This window comes from Olea europaea, chromosome 7, assembly GCF_002742605.1.
Source record: "Olea europaea var. sylvestris chromosome 7, O_europaea_v1, whole genome shotgun sequence".
NCBI classification, from domain to species: domain Eukaryota; kingdom Viridiplantae; phylum Streptophyta; class Magnoliopsida; order Lamiales; family Oleaceae; genus Olea; species Olea europaea.
In genome coordinates this window covers 26,506,666-26,528,839 of record NC_036243.1, presented here as the reverse complement: position 1 = coordinate 26,528,839, position 22,174 = coordinate 26,506,666, and the positions used below count along the sequence as shown (strand labels likewise).

General features: G+C 33.4%; 1 protein-coding gene across 2 annotated transcripts; it reads left to right on the top strand.

Annotated features, from left to right (window-relative positions):
* The first annotated feature begins 739 nt into the window (after positions 1–739).
* On the top strand, positions 740–19,936 carry LOC111397602 (cytochrome P450 CYP72A219-like). 2 transcript variants are annotated; one of them, XM_023024604.1, is made up of 5 exons: positions 740–772; positions 17,717–17,940; positions 18,046–18,296; positions 18,536–18,902; positions 19,511–19,936. In XM_023024604.1, exons 2-5 carry the CDS (start codon positions 17,722–17,724, stop codon positions 19,934–19,936), a joined length of 1,263 nt encoding a protein of 420 aa, XP_022880372.1. In that variant the 5' UTR covers positions 740–772; positions 17,717–17,721. The 2 variants fall into 2 exon arrangements, with proteins under 2 accessions (XP_022880372.1, XP_022880371.1); XM_023024603.1 differs by lacking the exon at positions 740–772 and adding an exon at positions 17,095–17,388.
* The last annotated feature ends 2,238 nt before the right edge of the window (positions 19,937–22,174 follow it).

Here is a 22,174-nt window from a genome sequence, read left to right as displayed (position 1 = left end):
ACCATTCTATTTTTGTCGCTCGAGCGACCACTTGGCGAGCAGCTATTGAAACTTGACGACACATCTTGCCCTACTACATAGCTCGAACCCTAGCACACTTTACCAAAATTGAAACTGAGTCCCTCATCTTTTACTCATGTGCACAATGACCCCTATCCTTTAATAATTGCGAAATTGACCACAAACTTTTGAGCATTAACACTTTTACCCTTTTGTTCACAGAATAGCCAACACAAAATCTAACAACTTAAATTTTTTAGCAATACCAATCATGGCTTATATCATGGGATAGATATTTTATATATTTATAGAACTGTATGGTCTCGTGTCATGAATGAATTATTGTACTTATTTTACAATGATAGTTCACGTCCTAATTCTTCTATAAATACCTTGGATTGCTTCTTCTCAATCACACTCTTCTTTCTAAGAAACACATACACACGCGCACACACACTCACATCAGACATGAAGACAGAAATAGTTGGCGGGACTGAGAAAAATATATGGAGTTCAATGTTGTTCATTACAGCATTTCTGATATTGGGATGGAGAATTATGGATCGGATTTGGCTTAAACCTAAGAAGAAGGAGAGGATGCTTAAGCAGCAAGGCTTCAAAGAGGACCCATATACCCTGACCAGGATTCTGTTTGGAGACGTAAAAGAGAACTCAGTCGAATATGCTGAAGCCTTGCAAAAGACTATCAATATTCACGACGAAGCTGCTCCCTGTGTCATGCCCTTCGTTCATAAAACCATTGAAAAATACGGTATCTTCAAGGAAACTTATGTACTTTTTTAGAAATTAATTCAAATGAACTTCCAAATATTTGTGAGTGGAAACTAAGGACCCACTTGGTCTGTGTGTTTCAGTGTTTTGCGACGTCATCCTCACCTTCCTCCGGCTTATCACCGGCAGTCTGTTCAGGGTTTCAAACTCTTGAAAACTAAAATATCAACCAAATAAATTTTCAGTATTTTGTAAAATTGAAAATAGCAAACCGAATACACCCTAAAATTTTATCTTAGGTGCCTGCATTAATGTACTAATTGATCCGTGCATGCACTAATTGTATTTGCATGATCGTAATTTCTTTCTAAAAAGAATTTTTATTTTATTTTATTTATTTTTTTTGTAGGTAAAATGTCATTTATGTGTGTTGGACTGAGACCTTGTGTGTGTTGGAAAATAAGGCGTAGGAGAAGAAACAACACCAAAATTATAGAAACAAAATGAATAAAAATCACTAAATACGTCAAGAATGAATTTTAGGCTTGAACACGGAATCATTGTCCTGAAACTATATTTGCCCCCTCTTCATATGAAATGAGATGCTTAAGGGTGTTATGGCGAATGGTTTGAAGGATTTTAACAAGCCTTGATGCAAAAAATAACAAAGCACGAGAAATTTTCCACCAAAACTTGATGAATACAATAAAGAAGAAATGAATATGAGTTATAACAGGGATTTGATTAATTGTGGAACAATATATGAATTTCAAGATTTTTTCTTGTTTGTAATGTATTTGTTTAGATCATTCATCACTTATTTACAGGTCTCAATCAATACATCACGAAATGGTACCAAAACAAGATAAAAAGTGGCAACTTTTAATCCAAAACGGCTCCTAAGTTTCAAATTGAAAAACTAGCCAACGACTATTTTTTAACACTATGCGTATGCATAGTATAAACCGTGCGTACGCATAGTAGAAGCAAAATTTAATTTTGATTTTTCCAAAACACATCTTGTGTACGTACAAAAATAAGCATGTGCTTATGCATAGGCAAAAAAAATCAAATATGCAATTTTTAATTTCTTTTTATTTTACCAATTCCACAATTGAGCCCAACAATTAGTCCATTATCATTCCATTGATTTGAACAAATATTCAACAATCCTCCACTTGTTGAAAATCAATATGATCACATATTCAAAAAGACGATACTTATGCATAATGATTAGATATCTTTTGATTTGAATCTAACCATAGTGTAAATTCAAACAATGTAAAGTTAGAATTAGAGGTAGCATGGAAGTTTTGAACCAATTATTCCTTGTGACAGTATTGGTAAGAACACACACATAAGTATCACGTGTTCTCAAGTTCCTCAACTCGCTTAGCGCTTTTATGGCCTTGCTCTCATCTTATTCGACAAACTTTTAAGAGAGGAATTCCAACTCTCTATTGAGGCGGCACTACCTCGAAGTTAGTCTAGGTGAAGTTCTTCCAGTACCTTTGTTACTTTTAGAGGTACTTGTGTTTTAGCACTGATCTTCATTAAGAACTTTAAGCTCAACCCTCACTTCAATAACAACCAGCATTATTTAATTAGGATAGGGTCATTGCGGATTTAAATAATGCTGCAACTATCCACATATCGAATGTCTTGTTGTTACCCTTTGAACTCGTGGATTACTTTTTGAGTAATGACAGGTAGGGTTGCCGTCATTGGTAGACCTTTTTAATTAAGGAGTTTCAACCCTATCCTACTCGAAGTAGACGCTACTAAATCTCTATTTAGTGCTTTAGTTAAAAGATCCGCTAAATTCTCAATTGACAGTACATAATTTAGGGAAATTATTTCATCTTTGATTAATTTCCTCATGTAGTAATGTCTCAAACTCATATGTCTAGACTTTCCATTGTATACCTCGTTATATGCCTTTGCTAATGTGGCTTGACTATCACACATGATAGGTATTGAAGAGATATTCTTCGATATCAAAGGTATCTTATATAAGAGATCATTAAACCACTCAGCCTCTTTCCCGGTATCCGATAAAACTACAAATTCAGATTCCATGGTCGAGTGTGTTATACATGTTTGTCTTTTTGATTTCCAAGAAGCAACACCTCCTCCAAGAGTGAATACCCAACCCGAAGTGGATTTACTTTCACCCATGCTAGATATCCAACTAGCATCGATAAATCATTCCAATATTGTCGAGAATTTAGTATATTGTAGGTCCTAGTTCTTAGTTTTCTTTAAGTATCCAAGAATTCTCTCAATAGCCTTCCAATGATCATTACTCGGATTACTATTAAACCTACTAAGTTCACTTATTGCATAAGCTATATCCGATTTTGTTCATTGAACAACATACATAAGACTCCCTATAGCACTTGCATATTCTAATTGAGCAATCACCCTTCCATCATTTTTTATTAGTTTTGAACTTTGATCAATCGAGGTACTACATTCTTTTATGTTCAAATGTTTGAACTTATTTATCACATTCTCAATATAATTTGATTGACTTAGATAGTAACCCTCACTAGTCTTTGTGACTTTGATACCTGAAATGGTAACCACTTGTTCAAGATCCTTCATCTTGAATGTGGAAGAAAGAAATTTTTTTTTCCTTCTATTCCTTCCATGTGATTAATCATAATTAGCATGTCGTCAACATACAAGCATATAAATGTCACATAATCATCACAAACTTTAGAATATAAACATTTATTAACGCTATTATGTTTAAACCCGAATGATATTATTGCTAAGTCAAACTTCTTATGCCATTTCTTTGGTGCTTGCTTTAAACCATATAAAGATTTCACCAACTTGCACACTTTATGTTCATTTTCAGGTAGGGCAAACCCTTCGGGTTGTTCCATATAGACCTCCTCATCGAGATCTCCATTTAGGAATGCCGTCTTGACATCCATTTGATGAACATGCAAGTCATATATTGAAGCCAAAGTGAATAATATCTTAATCGATATTATTCTAGCTACCGGCGCATAAGTATCAAAATAGCTTATTCCTTCCTTTTGTCGATATCCTTTGGCTACTAATCTAGCCTTGAAGGTATTTAAGAATCCATCAACATTGTATTTTCTCTTAAATACCCATTTGCATCCAATAGGCTTGGATCTCGGTGGTAAATCAACAAGTTCCCAAGTATTATTGGACATTATCGAATCCATTTCATCCTTAATTGCATCTTTCCAAAATGTGCTATCATGAGAAGCCATAGCTTCTTTATAAGTCTTAGGGTCGGGTTCTACTTATAGAACAAAATGAATTGTTCTCATAACATTCAACTCATTTCCCTCTACTAAGTAAAAGGAAATAAGTTGAAAATCGATTTCATCCGATCCCAAAGACTTCTCAACTCGAGTTCTCTTACTTCTTCGTGGTTTACTAGATTCATGAATATCTTTAGAAGATATTTCATCATGTGTTCCACTTGAGTTAGGGAAATTTTCAAGATTTTCCCTCAATTATTGATGAATAATTCCATGTTGTTCACAAAACAAATTAAAATCATTGGCAAAGTATTCACCACCTCTATCACTCCTTAAAATTTTAATTTTCTTTCCTAGATAATTTTCAACCTCATTCTTGTATGTCTTAAACATGTCAAAGGCTTCACTTTTATGTTTTATCAAATAAACATGTGTATATCTAGAAAAGTTATCTATAAAAGTTATGAAATATTTATTTCCACCTCTAGTTAACATACCATTAAGTTAACATATATCAATATGAATTAATTCTAAAATACTAGAGGTTCTCTTAACACTTTGATATGATTTTTTAATCATTCTAGATTCTACACATATTTTGCATTTATGTTCATCATTTTCATCATATGAGATCAAGTCATATTTTTTCATGCATTTCATTGTATTTCTACCAAATGACCTAATCTAACATGCCATAATGAAAATAAATTCACAACATAAGCAAATTTACTTTTATTCATTTCATTATCAACGATACATAATTTGACTCATTCCTTCACACGAATATCCTTTTCCAACAAATTTCCCATTAAGGGATAGTACAAGTTTGCCAAACTCATAAGCACATTTGATGTCTGATTTTCCCAAGAGATTTCCACTACTAGGTTCATATTTATATCCGGAACATATAGTACATTAGTTAGAGTAACAGTTTTCCCAGAAATGAAGATAATGTCTACACTTCCTTTTCCAAACACCTTGGACCGCATATCGTTACCCATTTGAATCTCTTGTTCTCCATCCACTTCTTGATAAATTTTGAACAAAGATTTATCATATGATACATGTACCGTAGCACAAGTATCATACCACCACCCGGGAACATTTCCTTTGATTGCATTTACTTCAATTATGGTGGCCATAATTTTGTCATCTTGGATGGAATTCACTTTGGCCTCAAAGTTGTTTTGTTTTCGGTACCTACAATCCTTGACATAGTGACAAGATTTTTCACACACAAAACAACATTCTTTTATCTTCTTCATAGACTTGTTAAAGTTCCTGGAAGGCTTCCTTTTGTTGGATTCTGCCGGCGGTTCTATTTTTTCCATAGCATTTGCTTTAGAAAAGCTCTCATGAGAATTTTTAGTTTTATAATGTATTCTCAACTCCTCTTCGATTCGAAGATGCTTTTGCAATTGTTCCAAAGAATAATCTTCAGAAATATGCATGATCTTTTTCCGGTATCCTTTCCAAGTTCTGGGAAGTTTGGCAATTATAGCCCCCACTTGAAAAGTCTCCGGTATATTACTTTTCACCGCTTTTAATTTGTTGACAATCACTTGCAACTCATGCACTTGGGGAAGAAGAGGGATATTTTCTAAGAATTCAAAATCAAAATACTTAGAAATAAAAAATTTCTTTGTACCTTCTTCTTCTGCCTTGTATTTACTTTCCAATGCTTCCCATATTTCTTTCATCGAAGTTGTATTGGTGTATAGATCATACAAACGATCCGACAATGCATTCAAGATGTAGCCACGTCAAATCAATTCATCTTCTTGGCCTTTTTGTCTCTCGATCTTGATTGCTTCGGATTCTCCATTCGTTGGTTCCGGCAAAGGCGCCAAATCTGGATCAAGAATATAAAAAATCTTCAATGCCGTTAGGAGGAATTTCAACTTATCTTGCCACCGCATGAAGTTAGTCCCGTCAAAACGATCAAATCTAACCAGATCTTGATTCATGAGTTTGATGGTTGCTATAATTGTATCATTCTCCATCGCAGGATATAGTTTGAGATTATTAGAAAATAAGAGGTAGGAGAAGAAACAACAACAAAATTATAGAAAAAAATGAATAGAAATCACGAAATACGTCAAGAATGAATTTAAGGCTTGAACACGGAATCGTTGTCCTCAAACTATATTTGCCCCTTCTCCGTATGAAATGAGATGCTTAAGGTGTTATGGCAAATGGTTTGAAGGATTTTAACAAGCTTTGATGTAGAAAATAACAAAGCATAAGAAATTTTTCGCCAAAACTTGATGAACACAATAAAGAAGAAATAAATATGAGTTATAACAGGGATTTGATTTATTGTGGAACAATATATGAATTTCAAGATGTTTTTCTTATTTGTAATGTATTTGTTTAGATCATTCATCACCTATTTATAGGCCTCAATCAATACATCATGAAATGGTGTCAAAACAAGATGAAAAGTTGCAACTTTTAATCCAAAACGGCTCCCGAGTTTCAAATTGAAAAACTAGCCAACGATTATTTTTTAACACTATGCGTACGCATAATATAAACTGTGCGTACGCATAGTAGAAGTAAAATTTAATTATGATTTTGTGCCAAAACACATCTCGTGTACAAACAAAAATAAGTCTGTGCGTACGCATATGCAAAAAATCAAATATTGCATTTTTCAATTTCTTTTAATTCTACCAATTACACAATTGAGCCCAACAATTAGTCTATTATCATTCCATTGATTTGAACAAATATTCAACAATGTGCTCATTATGGATCCTGAGTTGATGAAAATAGTGATGAGTAAATACAATATTTTCAGAAAGAATTTTAAGGTCACCAATAATATAAAACAAACACTTATTGGTGGAATCCTTAACCAAGAGGGAGAAGAATGGAGCAAAAGCAGAAAGACTCAAAATCCAAGTTTCTAGCTGGAAAAAATTAAGGTAAATTTTGTACCAATTAATATCCTTTTTTCCCTTCTTTTGTATAATTAATCTTAATAAATTATTTACATTTTTTCCAATATTTTGTTTTTAATTATGTAGCAAATGATACCTGCATTTCAATTAAGCTGCGATGAAATTGTGAATAAGTGGAAGATCATGGTGTCGAGCTCCAAGGATGGCTCCTGCGTAGTCGACGTGATGTCTCATATAGAAGCCTTGACCACTGAAGTAGTGTCCAAAACTTTATTTGCCACTGACTATTCACAGGATAAAAGGATCTATGAAATTCTTAAAGAATTGACTGCTATTGAGAGACAAACAATTCCAATCGTTGATTTACCAGGAGCAAAGTACGCACTTAATTATTCGTTGTGCATTTACAATGATGTTTGTACTCTCGCCGCGATTGTCTATTGTTTTCAAAATGATGAAAATTGTGGTTTTAACTTAAGAAATGTGGGTTTATTTTATTTACTGACTCTTTATTTAAATTTGACGTCTTATACTCGTTTTAATATTCGTCATTGCAGGTCTTTTGTGTCTTCTTGCTAGTATATTTTGACAATTTTCTCAATTTGGTGTAGGTATCTTCCCACTATAACGAATCGAAGGTCAAAACAGATCAAAAATGGATTACGAAAATCATTTCGATTCTGAAAAATGAAAGGGCAAAGGCAATTAAGGCAGGAAAAACCTATGGAGGACAACTTTTTTCATGTGTAGTTAGAATATGAACTCGCAGAAGCTCATGGAATCAAGAATATGGATGATTTGATTGGAAATGTTCAGTTATTTTACTTCGCAGGACATGAGACCACCACAGCTATGCTCGTTTGGACCATGATTTTACTTAGCATCCATCAAAATTGGCAAGAATGTGCTAGACAAGAGGTTTTTCAAGTCTAAATTGGAGTGTGACTCAAATAGGAGTCTAAATTGCATTAGATTTCTTACTTTTTTTGGGACTCTTTTAGGGCTAGATTTTATACTATAAATACAAGGCTCCTCTGTCAGTTTTATTAAGAAGCCATTATTGCTGTAATTCTCTCCTTTCATAGTGAATTAAAATAACATCGTTCTTCTGCCGGTTCTTTTATTTCTTTACTTTAATCTTGTTCGTGTCTTTTCGTGATCTTGTTAATTACTTCAATTACAACAAGTTGTATTTATTAAATCTCAATTCCTGCATTATTGGTCAATCGGTCTCAACAAGTGGTATCAGAGTGGGGTTATTGGTGGATTTTTGGCCTGAAACTGATCGAAAAATCGTCTGAAAATTACTAGAAAATCAGAAAGCGAATCTATCTAATTTTTCGATTTTCTGCTGGATCCGTTTTTGAATTTTTTGGTCAAACCAAAAGGAGTTTAGAGAAATGAACACCACCAGTGGATTCAGCAGGCAGAGACGGTCCAGAAAAGGTCATAGGTCACCGGTGTATTTTCGACCAGTCGCCAGCGGTGAAACACCGGCGAGAAGAGTGGCGGCACGTGTGGCAGCTTCTGGTGACGGTGTCTTCAAGCAGTTTTCTCCGGACGACGAGACGGACCTTGTGGTGGTGTCCAATTTTAGTTTTGGGAAAAAACTGTGGTTCTGGACTATTTTGCCCATTGCACGTTCGATAATTTTCAGTTTTGGGTGTTGCAGGTTGCAAGTTCTTCGTGATTTGATTGAGATTTTTCAGAGATGAATTCATTGAAGTATGAAATTCTGCTATTGGATCACAATACAAGATTTTCGTTGTGTCAAGTAAAGGTGAGAGCTGTGTTAATGCAGATGGATCTTGATGATGCTTTGCTGAGTTTTGATAGGATGACAGCAAACTTGTCTATAGAGGAGAAACAACGGAAGGATCAGAAGGCTTTAGCGCAAATCCAACTTCATTTATCCAACAATTTGTTGCAAGATGTTTTGAAGGAGAAGACAGCGACTGCTTTGTGGCTCAAGTTGGAGCAGTTGTGCATGACAAAGAGTTTGACGAGCAAACTGACTCTAAAGCAGAGGTTGTATTCTCATCGCATGGCGGAAGGAGGGTCATTGCAAGACCACGTTGCTATGTTCAAGGAGATCGTTGCAGATTTGGAGACGTTGGAGGTAAAATATGATGAAGAGGATCTAGCCTTGGTCCTGTTGTGTTCGCTACCCAATTCTTTTTCGTCATTTCATGATACTATTCTGTACAGTCATGACACGTTATTTATTGAGGAGGTATACGACGCCCCGTTCTCAAAAGAGAAGATGGAGTTGTTGGTTGGAGATCCTGCATCTAGGAGTGGGGATGCTCTTGTTACTCACGGTGATCGACGGAGGGGTAGATCGAAGGTGAAGTACAACAATGTGTATTGTTATTACAGCAAGAGGAAAGGACACATCAAGAAAGATTGCGACAAGTTGCAAGGTAAAGGTGATTTACATGCAAATCATGCGGGGCAATCAGGTAATTCGAACGAGACTAATATTGCAGAAAATTATTGTGATGATGGAGATGTGATGTTGGCTGTATCTGATGGGGAATCCAAACCTGAGGAGTGGATTTTGGATTCTTCTTGTTCGTATCATATGTGTCCCAATAGGGTTTTGTTTCAAACATATGAGACGGTGAAGCAAGGTGGAGTTGTCATGGGAAACAACCAATCTTGCCGGGTTGCAGGAATTGGTCGAGTTAGATTGAGGCTACAGGATGGACCAGTGAGGACACTTGATCAGGTTCGCCATGTTCCAGACTTGACAAAGAATCTCATATCACTTAGTACATTGGATAAAAACGGGTACAAATTTTCTGGTGGAGGTGGAGTCTTGAAGGTTTGAAGGGGTGTCCGGGTTGTACTGGAGGGATGGAGGAAATCCCAGTTGTACATCTTGCAGGGGAGCGCAGAACCAGTTCAGAGACATTTGGACAAGTTCAGTACCGTGGTGGATATTCAATATGGTACAGTACCTCTCGGGTTTGGCTCTGGGTCAGTTAAGAACTTTGCTCAAGGGAGTGTTGGTGATTCCGCTTCGCCACCAATTTTAGCGAGTACACTGTGTTCTTGTAATGTCAATGGACTCATGGAGCGTAGGTACAGTTTTGGAGATGTCTGTAATGCTTTAGAAATCATTAAAGGTGACAATATTGGCAAGGGACCTTCTAATTGTGCATTTGGTGTGGTTTCTGCTACAGGGTGTGCTTCGACCCTGTCCAGTGATTGTTAATTCCAAGAGGAATTTTGGGAACTCGAGTTTGGGTTCGGGTGTCGCTTGTGGACGCCGGGCGGGGGAACGTGATATCGTGGAGAGTTTGGTTATTGCGTTGAGGAGATTGGTCAGTTCATTCTGATGCAGATGGATTATTTCTCAAGGTGGAGAAATTTTGGAGCTTCGTTCGTTGCACCAGAATTTGAGTCAAGGTGGAGATTGTTAGAAGTGTGACTCAAATAGGAGTCTAAATTGCATTAGATTGCTTACCTTTTTCGGGACTCTTTTATGGCTAGATTTTATACTATAAATACAAGGCTCCTCTGTCAGTTTTATTAAGAAGTCATTATTGCTGTAATTCTTTCCTTTCATAGTGAATTAAAATAACATCATTCCTCTACCAGTTCTTTTATTTCTTTACTTTAATCTTGTTCGTGGCTTTTCGTGATCTTGTTAATTACTTCAATTATAACAAGTTGTATTCATTAAATCTCAATTCCTGCATTGTTGGTCAATCGGTCTCAACAGATTTTACTTAGTATCCATCAAAATTGGCAAGAACGTGCTAGACAAGAGGTTTTTTAAGTCTTCGGTGACCGCAAACTTGATTATGAAGGGTTAAGTCAACTGAAAATTGTAAGTAGTCTCAATTTTATATACTTCAGAAATATATGTGTTTCCATAGTTATCTTAAAAAAGAAAAGTTGAAAATCATCAGAAAAAGCATGAACATACTTGTATTAATTTTGATATAGGTTTAGTGACTGAAAACATATATTTAACCCTATAATGAACTCATACAAATAACAGATGAATAATTTTGAAAGAAACATGTTTGGTAATGAATATATGTGTGTGTGATAGACCGAAAATGATGCAAATCTCACCTTTCGGATTAGAAAATATAGTTATACTAGATTCATTAGCCTTGGTTTTGGTTTCAAGTAATGTTATTTAGTACCACTAGTGCTATACAACAATTTAGGTAGCGTTTAAGTATCATTAATTGATAGATCACCTTAAAAGTAGAAAAATAAATCACTTTTAAGACGTTCTATCTCTTGCACGACACCTAAATTGATGCTCTAGCACCAGTATCATTATTCTTAATTTGGTTTTTTCATGTGTATAAGAAATTCTTTTGTTGTCACTCAAGTTTTTTCAACGTTAATCATCAAGAAATGAATAGGGTGTCTTCGTCATTCTCTTCTCTTATTATTTGAGGTCCTTTATCATTCTTACAGACAAAAATGATTTTCAATGAGGTATTAGGCTGTATACACCAATTATTGAACTGTCTAGACTGGTTGAAGAAGAAACAAAGCTAGGACAATGCACTATCCCAGCCGATGCACTATTGATGTTGCCGATAATCATACTTCACCGAGACACAGAATTGTGGGGGCGAAGATGCAAATGAGTTTAAACCAGAAAGATTCGCTGAAGGAGTATTGAAAGCAACAAATGGGCGCCTAGCATTTTTCCCATTCGGTTCAGGTCCCTGAGTGTGCATTGAATAGAACTACTCTCTATTGGAAGCCAAACTTGTCTTGGCAAATATTCTGAGCAACTTCTCCTTTGAGCTTGCACCAACTTATACACATGCTCCCTTTGAGCTTGCACCAACAGGTACAAGCTAGGCAATGAATTTGTGAAATCAATTTACTGGACAACACTGAGAACTAATCAAACTTATTGATAGCATCCTTTCTTCCTTAACATAGTAAATAAAAGAGGCAAATGAATGGTTAAAAAGACAAAAATGCAGGAAAAGAAACCCAAAAATGGGAGAGAAAAGGAGTGGGTGAGCGAAGGGGGAGGGTAGAGGTGGGGAAGAAGAGAGCTTTATGAAACGACGAGGCAACGGTGTTAATTTTTGGGTTCAAAATATTATAAAAAAAATTCTCAAAATTTCAAAGTAAACATGTTTTTCAATTTTATGTTTTAAGAAATAGTTTTTCAAAATAATAAAGAGAACGTATTTTCAACAATTTCAAAACAGACACTCAAAACACAAAACTCGAAACTACAAAATTGAAATACGAAGAAAACATTCCCTTAGATTCTTGTGTTTTGTCTACTTTTAAATTCAGCCCCTGATAGCCTTTTAAATTAACTATTTTTTTCTACCTATTCATTTTCAAATCATACATTCACCTAATAAAATATTCTGTACGTAAATTAAAATTTTTTCTTATTTTTAACTACACATTCTCCAGAAGTTTACTATTCAAAATATTATTTTTGATAATTAACAGATTGCTCAATAACTTAGCTGTAAAAAAATTTTGGACACGAGTCATTTGATACATTGTTAATTAAAAATTTTTGGACACGAATCATTCAATCACATGAAACATTGTTAATTAAACAATAATTCTTCTCAAATACGGCCTACATGGCCCTATTTCTCCAGAATAACTCTTAATTAAATGGACATTTTTCAAAAATGTCATTTAACAATTTTGATGTGGGTGCAAATGACAAAATTGTCCTTCTCCGAACCTGTTAATTATAAAAAATAAGTGTCCATTTATCAAGTCACAATGACTTCATATGTCAATTGACTTCCTTGGTGACTTGTTTGATAAAGTTAAAAAATTATATTTATTCGAATTTAATACTGTGTAACAAATATTTTCTTGAATATAACTGAAAAAAAAAAAAAAAACATTGTTGAAGTACATTATGTGCACCATTGCTAAGATGACTATAACTTTTTCTTTCTGAAATATCGTTACAATAGGTAGATATAAGTGTTAAGAATTATGATTAAAAATGATCTAAATTCTTAAAAATAAAAAAAATAATCACATCCAATTATTGCATTAACAAATAAATCAAACTGCAAGTTTGAAAATAATGATATATGTTTCCAAGTGTGACAAGTCATACTTAGCGTCTTGCCATGTGTTTTGTCTACTTAATTAATATGGGATGATTTCTTAAGAACTTCAACATGTGCCACTAAACACAAAATGTGTAGATTTTGTGTTGGGTTTACTCTCAATTAAAGATTGCTCAATAACTTAGATGTAAAATTTTTGGACATGAATCACATGACACACTGTCATTATTAAGCCTACGACAATAATTACGGATAATAATATAATCTTAAATCAACTGGCTGCAAGCGGTGGTCATATTATGTCCCTATTTGAGCTTCATTTTTGGTCAAATTGTATTTTAAAATAGTATTTATTAGAGAATGTGTGATTAAAAAATAAGAAATTTTTTTGATTTTGCATGTTAAATTATTTTATGGGAGAATGTGTGGTTGAAAATTAATTTTGAAAAAAAAAAGAATTTTTGAAAAATAGGGCCAAATATACTAAACATATGCTAAATTCCGTGGAAAAGCTCAATCTTATTTAAATGCTCATTATATTTCTGTAGAGAAATTGAAATCACCTCAATGCTTTCAAAACCTACCAGTCAATTGATGTATACATTTTGTCATCTTATAATTATTTAATCTTTTAAGGAGGGGATTAGAAATGACAGGTGAAAAAGATGAAAACAAGTCGGAAAAGCGTCTTCTCAACTGAGTTACAAAAAGACTTGTCATTGATTTGAAATGAAAATTAATCGTTGCTCTAGACAGAGCCGGCCCTGAGATTTTGGGCACTCTATGCGGGATTTTAAAATGGTACCCCTTTCATGTAACTAAAACATATATTAAAAAATATATATATATCAATAATATTATCTCGTTGCAAAAATATGAATTTAATTTTTTTTCATACATGAACAAGAAAAATATAAATAAAACTCAAAAGCATATCTCGAATTTCATCAAAATTCATATGTTATCAACAAAGAACCATTTAAAACACTGGCCTCTTCTTGCAATTTCATATAAACAAACCTTGAAAAAATATATATCAAGTATAAAGCTTGAAATGCAGCAAATCATATAAAATATTTCTTCTCACATTTTTAAAAGCAAACTCACTAATTAAACTTTCGTAATCAACATTTTCTAGAGAGTCTTGCTCAATAGATATGAAAGCTAATCCATTCAATCGTTCTTGTAATATGGTTAATCACAAATAAGATTTTAATAACTTTAATTTTGAAAAAAAAAATGTTTCAACCGATGCAACAGTAACAAGAATTGTCAATAATATTTTATAAGGAATACATGTATTTGGAAAGCAATCCAATCTTTTTAAATAAGTTAATATATCAAAAGTTATCTTTATTTCTTTTGATACAAGATTTTATAAAACTATTAACTCTTGAAATAAATCTTCGCCATCAACATCGCAAAAAATTACATGTATTAAAATAATATCAAGATGATCACAAACATGCTTTCAAATTAGCATTATACAATGAGTTTAACTTGTCAGAAGAATTGAATTTATCAAACCTTCGTTCAAGTAATTCAATTGCTTGATTTACTATATAAAAGAAATAATTGGTTCTGAAAGAATCTTTAGGTGATTGTGCATTGTTTACAGTAGCATTTTAATCAAAATGTTTCTTCCTACGAATTACATGTTTCACTTGAAATAAATGATTAATTTTCATTTCAATGGCAATTTCTTTAGGAATATTTATCGCATCATTGAATCCAATTTCGCTATATTTTTTAAAAAAAAGCAGTTAGCCCTTTCACTCCCTCAATGACAACGTCAATAAACATATCATTAGATTGCAAGCATTTACTAATCGAGTTAACAACATACAATATCTTATACCATATGATCATAGCTACTGAAAACTCAAAATTTTTGACATGAATATTTCATTATAAATAAATATACAACTATAAAAAAATTTGGTGCCTCAACAATTTTGAGGCCCTGTGTGGTCGCTCAACTAGCACGCCCTCAGAACCGTCTCTGGCTATCGATAATATGATGAGATATTGGGAGAATGTATGATTAAAAAATGAGAAAAATTTTTGATTTTGCATATAAAATTATTTTATGGGAGAATATATAGTTGAAAATGAATTTTGAAAAAAAAAAAGAGTTTTTGAAAAAATAGGGCCAAACATATGAAACATATGCTAAATTCGGTGGAAAAGCTCAATCTTATTTAAATGCTTATAATTTTTCTGTAGAGAAATTGAAATCACCTCAATTCTTTCAAAACCTACCAGTCAATTGATTTATAAATTTTGTCATCTTATTAGTATTTAATCTTTTAAGGAGGGGATTAGAAGTGACATGTGAAGAATGTGAACACAAGTCAGAAAAAGCATCTTCTCAACCGAGTTACAAAAGGACTTGTCATCAATTTGAAACAAAAATTTATCGTCGCTATTGATAATCTAATAAAAATTTAATAAAATTGTTGATGTAAAATTCATTCCATCAATCAAAGGATTATGGTTTTGGTCAATAGGTTGGTGTTAAGGACCAACCATTACTTAAATTGGATTGAAAAGAAAGCATGCCACTGTGGAAAAACCTGGATTTGTATATTTGCATGCAAACTACACCATTATGTAGTCTCTAGCAATACCATTATTTTAGTAGGAAAAGGAAGGAAAAGAAAAGAAAAGAAATTCATACAAGTGAAACTCCATTTTGAGAGAACACCTTAAATGGGAACACTACGCCTATGGGTAAGATGACTAGTACTCTACAGAAATTGGCAATTGTTATAGAAATTAAGTCTATGTACGTAACTCGTTTTCAATCGCATTATTCCATAAAATAATGCTATATGTACAATAAAATGTTTTCCTCATTTTTTAACCATATTCTTCAAAAATTATTATTCCAAAGCACATGTTAAATTCCCCCAAAATCTCATTTTAATGGAGCAAGTTTCATGATGGTTTTTTTATTGACCGCCGTAAGAAGTTATTTTTAGTCCTCTAATAGGTATTCCATGACAGCAAAATCTACCCATCACTCATAATGTCAACATTTAGCTATTGTATATTATTACTAAAAAGAAATTGATCACTTGACAACATATTTGTATGTGCGTCTTATTTTGACAATGTGGAAAGCCTAATTTGTTTCAGTGAAGCTACACGTACAAGATCTGTTTCGATCCTTGGCAAGAAACACGTGGCGACGGTCCCCGTAAGTATTTTTAAATACATGTGGGGCCCGCCCCCAAACAATGAGGGCCTGTAAGGCCCCTGTTAAAGTGCACTTGTACTTGCAGCTTTTTTCAATTTGTTTTTATATCGTGCAATGTCTCAATGAGATTTATAAAGAGATTACCAATCTGATATCAATGTTAGCTTTTCCAATTTCATTTGGACTTTACCTGTTTGATCCGAATTCCATGAAAATAATGCTGTAAAAAGTGGCATTTTGTATTAAGAATTGGGGATTCATCTTAAAAGGTTAATAGTTAAAAAGAGTAATACAGCCCCTTATAAATTGGTTTATATTTTCATCTTTACTCGATGTGTCATTTGATCCTTTAATATGTCCCGCAAAATAGTACATTTGAGGAAAGCAATCATGAAATCCGTATACTCATTTTTTGAGTCTTAAATGGATGAAACTGCTCGATTGAGCTCAATGAGCTTTCATACCTTATTAAAATTTGATGAACTATCTTAAAAGGTTAACCTTATTAAGAGAAATATCAATAAATCCTTATAAATTTATCTATATTTTTATCTTTATTCGACAGGAGATTATAAACTAGAACAACATGCTTGGGAAATAAGTATCTTTTACATCCTATGATATAAAGATCAAATCTCATGTTATGCCTTTGTTTAGTAGATATTAAAATCATACTTTTAGCAAATTTTAATAAAAATTGATAGAATGTGTACTTGAGTAGTTGTGAATCCTATAAAATGTGGAGATGAAATTAATAGCTTTCTTTGACTTAGATTTTTTAGCAAGACATATATTTTATATATTTATAGTACTATTGTCTCGTGTCATGCATGAATTATTTTGCTTGTTTTACAATGATAGTTCACGTCCAAATTCTTCTATAAATACCTTGGATTGCTTCTTCTCAATCCCACTTTTCTTTCTAAGACACACACTCACAGCAGACATGAAGACAGAAATAGTTGGCGGGAGTGAGAAAAATATATGGAGTTCAATGTTGTTCATTACAGCATTTCTGATATTGGGATGGAGAATTATGGATCGGATTTGGCTTAAACCTAAGAAGAAGGAGAGAATGCTTAAGCAGCAAGGCTTCAAAGGGAACCCATATACCCTGACCAGGCTTCTGTTTGGAGACGTAAAAGAGAACTCAGTCGAATATGCTGAAGCCTTGCGAAAGACTATCAATATTCACGACGAAGCTGTTCCCCGTGTCATGCCCTTCGTTCACAAAACCATTGAAAAATACGGTATCTTCAAGGAAACTAATGTACTTTTTTAGAAAATAATTCTAATGAACTTCCAAATATTTGTGAGTGGAAACTAAGTGCCCGTTTGGTTTGTATTTTAGTGTTTTGCACTGAGAACTGAATTACCAGACCAAACATATTTTCTGGATTTTGCAAAACTAAAACCAGTTTGAAAACAGCAAACCAGAAGCAACTATCTTAGGTGCCTGCATTTATGTAATAATTGATCCATGCATGCACTAATTGTATTTGCATTACCATAATTTCTTTCTAAAAAGTTTTTTTTTTTTCTTTTTCTTTTTATTTTTCTTTTTTATGTTTTTTGTAGGTAAAATGTCGTTCATGTGGGTTGGACCGAGACCTCGGGTGCTCATTATGGATCCTGAGTTGATGAAAACAGTGATGAGTAAATACAATATTTTCAAAAAGAATTTTAAGGTAACCAATAATATAGTACAAACACTTATTAGTGGAATCCTTAATCAAGAGGGAGAAGAATGGAGCAAAAACAGAAAGACTCAAAATCCAATTTTCCAACTGGAAAAAATTAAGGTAAAATTTTTGTACCAATTAATATCTTTTTCCCCCTCTTCTGTATAATTAATCTTAACACATTATTGACATTTTTTTTTCAATATTTTGTTTTTAATTATGTAGCAAATGATACCTGCATTTCAAGTAAGCTGCGATGAAATTGTGAACGAATGGAAGAACTTGGTGTCGAGCTCCAAGGATGGCTCCTGTGTGGTGGACGTGATGTCTCATATAGAAGTCTTGACCACTAAAGTAGTGTCCCGAACTTTATTTGCCACTGACTATGCTCAGGATAAAAGGATCTATGAAATTCTTAAAGAATTGACTGCTATTGCGAGACAGACAACCCGAATAGTTGATTTACCGGGAGCAAAGTACGTTATTGCACTTACATTGTCTTTACATATTTACAATGATGTTTGTACTCTCAGCACAATTGTCCATTGTTTTCAAAATGATGAAAATGGAGGTTTAACTTAAGAAATGTCGGTTTATATTATTTACTGATGCTCTTCATTTAAATTCGACGTCTTGTACTCGTCTTAATATTCATCATTGTAGGTCTTTTGTGTCTTCATTTTAGTATATTGACAATTTTCTCAATTTGGTGTAGGTATCTTCCCACTATGACAAATCGAAGGTCAAAACAGATAAAAAATGAACTAAGAAAATCATTTTCGATTCTGATAAATGAAAGAGCAAAGGCAATTAAGGCAGGAAAAACCACGGAGGATAACTTCTTTCATGTGTTGTTGGAATCTGAACTCGCAGAAGCTCATGGAATCAAGAATATGGATGATTTGATTGGAAATGTTCAGTTATTTTACTTCGCAGGACATGAGACCACCACAGCTATGCTCGTTTGGACCATGATTTTACTTAGTATCCATCAAAATTGGCAAGAACGTGCAAGACAAGAGGTTTTTCAAGTCTTCGGAGACCGCAAACCTGATTATGAAGGGTTAAGTCAACTGAAAATTGTAAGTAGTCTCAATTTTATATACTTCACAAATATGTATGTTTCCATAGTTATCTTAAAAAGGAAATGTTGAAAATCATCAGAAAAAGCATGAACATAGTTGTATTAATTTTGATATAGGTTTAGTGACCGAAAACATATATTTAACCCTATAATGAACTCATACAAATAAAAGATGAATAATTTTGAAAGAAAAATGTTTGGTAATGAATATATGTGTGTGTGATAGACCGAAAATGATGCAAATCTCATCTTTCGGATTAGAAAATGTAGTTATACTGGATTCATTCGCCTTGGTTTTGGTTTCAAGTAATATTATTCAGTACCACTGGTACTATACAACAATTTAGATAGCGTTTAAGTATCATTAATTGATAGATCACCTTAAAAGTAGAAAAATAAATCACTTTAAAGACGTTCTGTCTTTTGCACGACACCTAAACTGATGCTCTAGCACCAGTATCATTATTCTTAATTTGGTTTTTTCATGTGTATAAAAAATTCTTTTATTGTCACTCAAGTTTTTTCAACGTTAATCATCAAGAAATGAATAGGGTGTCTTTGTCATTCTCTTCCCTTATTGTTTGAGATCCTTTATCATCCTCACAGACAACAATGATTTTCAATGAGGTATTACGGCTGTATCCACCAATTGTTGAACTGTCTAGACTGGTTGAAGAAGAAACAAAGTTAGGACAATACACTATCCCAGCCGATACACTATTGATGTTGCCAATAATCATACTTCACCGAGACACAGAATTGTGGGGCGAAGATGCAAATGAGTTTAAACCAGAAAGGTTCGCTGAAGGAGTATTGAAAGCAACAAATGGGCGCCTTGCATTTTTCCCATTCGGTTCAGGTCCCCGAGTGTGCATTGGACAGAACTACTCTCTATTGGAAGCCAAACTTGTCTTGGCAAATATTCTGAGCAACTTCTCCTTTGAGCTTGCACCAACTTATACACATGCTCCCTATGTTATTTTTACTGTGCAACCACAATACGGTGCTCCACTCATTCTGCACAAGATTTAGCGTGATTTCAAAAAAACGATAAATCTCTATGCAGTCGATCCTAATCAAATCGTCAGAGATTGAATCGTCACGTTGTGGGATATCATTGCATAACCACTTGCTTGTTTTCCTTTTATCTGTCTTTTCACAAAATTAAAACTTCGAATAAAAATCAGTTGCTTGGATAAGTGCCCTGAAAAGCGTAATCCTTGTAATGAGACATTTTCCATTGGTTAATAAGGTGGTGTTTTCATGTTGATTTTAATTCCAATGTCATGTTATTGTGTACTACTACCAGAAGGTTCCATGCATGGTTCTTAATGTGAAATAAAAATATTTGTTTTGATTATAGCTTACACAATGGCTAACCAGTCATCGAATATTCGGTTGTCATTAAAAATTTTTGTGGTGGCAATGCAAATTGTTACAGATTTGCTCGTAATGGTATTAATAACCTTAACATAATAATTATTGAAATATTGATCATGTTTATAGCAGTCATTAAATATAATATTAACTAATGGACCATTATTAGCCATCACAAGATAACTATTCAGAAACCATTTACGAGCAATAGAGAAGTTTGAACGTATATGCATAATCCTTTGGATGGAGAGAAACAATTGTACATATGGATGAACACAATTACCAGCTGGACCAATTGTTATTTGGCCCCTGTTTGGCAATGTTAAAAATGAGACTTTTAGTAAATTTTGATAAAAGTCATGAAATGTGTGGTTAAAAGTTGATAAACATAGTTGGTCCTATAAAATGTGTAATTTAAATTAATTGTTGAGTTTAAGTTAAATATTTTTCAAATTTTTAAGCCACGCCAAATAGGGTTTGGACTCATTCGATCGTGTGCTCGTCTCATTGGGTGAATGATGGTAGCACTGATGGATAGGTTTATTAAGATCACAGGAGGCTGGTGCAGTTGGAGCTGGAGATAGGTTCATTCACGATAACAAAAGTTGCTTTTTTATCATAAATTCGCATAAAATTGATATATTTTACTAAATAATCAAATTAATTGAAAAGAAAATGTCATAAAACTATTTCTAAAATTTTTAAACCAAACTCGTTTTCTATTTTTTTTTGTTTTGTTTTGAGAAACAGATTTTCAAATGACAAACCAAACGCGTTTTTTGCATTCTTAAAATAATCCCTCAAAATAGAAAATAGAAAATAGAAAATGAATTCAAAACTGAAAATAGAGAATAGAAACGCAAAACAAACGCTCCTTTAACTTTTTGATGATTTCTTAGCTGGATTTTTTTCATTTACACGAAAAATTTCTAGATCCACCCGTAACATTGATTAGAAGGCCAATGATAACCACCCCTCAAAATGGTTGAAAAAAATAATAAAATAAAATAATAATAATAATAAATAAATATAAAGAATTTCTCAATTGTTATTCATTACACAAATATCAGTACGGTCTATAATTTTCTCCATCCAGCTGATTCTTGAGTGGACGACAAAGTTGACTTTAATTCCATTAAAATTTGAATTCATTATTTTATTTAGCAATTTGTTTAGGCACTTTTTTTTTCCCAGAAGCTTTAACCTTGCATGAATTTTTATCTAAGAAGGACGCTTGGAAGCAAAGGTTTAAGGAGCTTCTTCTTTATTCTTATCACTTACATATCGCTTATGCTTCGCAGGTAGAGGGCGAGACTCGCAGAGTATATTTATTGGTTTTTCAGGGATGATTTCTTAATCACCTCAACAAGTATTAATTAACAGATTGCTCAATAATTTAGCCGTAAAACTTTTTGGGCATGAATCACGTAATACATTGCTAATTGAAATTTTTTGGACATTATAAATGGAATTAAAACATAAATGCTTATATTACGGGCAGGGAGCTTTCATTTTCCCAAATAAAAAGCTAAGATTTTCTTGTAGGTACACTTGCAATGTTGACTTCCTGCTTAAAGTGCTTCCATGAGTTGTAAAATTCTTCTAGTTGAAGTTGTGATGAAACATGCCACGTGGATCTTCATGAACTTTTTCCATCATTATTTGAAAAATGTCATCATTCATGTCCCAAAATTTTAACGTGTTTGTCTCATGGATAGAATTGTAAGGTAGTCTAACTTAGTATGGAGAAGGACTTGAGCGAACTTCCTCTGCCAAGTGCTCGTAAGGTGCGGTTTGGTCCTTATTACAATGTATCCTGCGAGTGGAATACATTGGTCCATGGGCTTGTCTTCTTCGCTATTCAAGGTCCTCTTCTTAATGGGTGGATATATT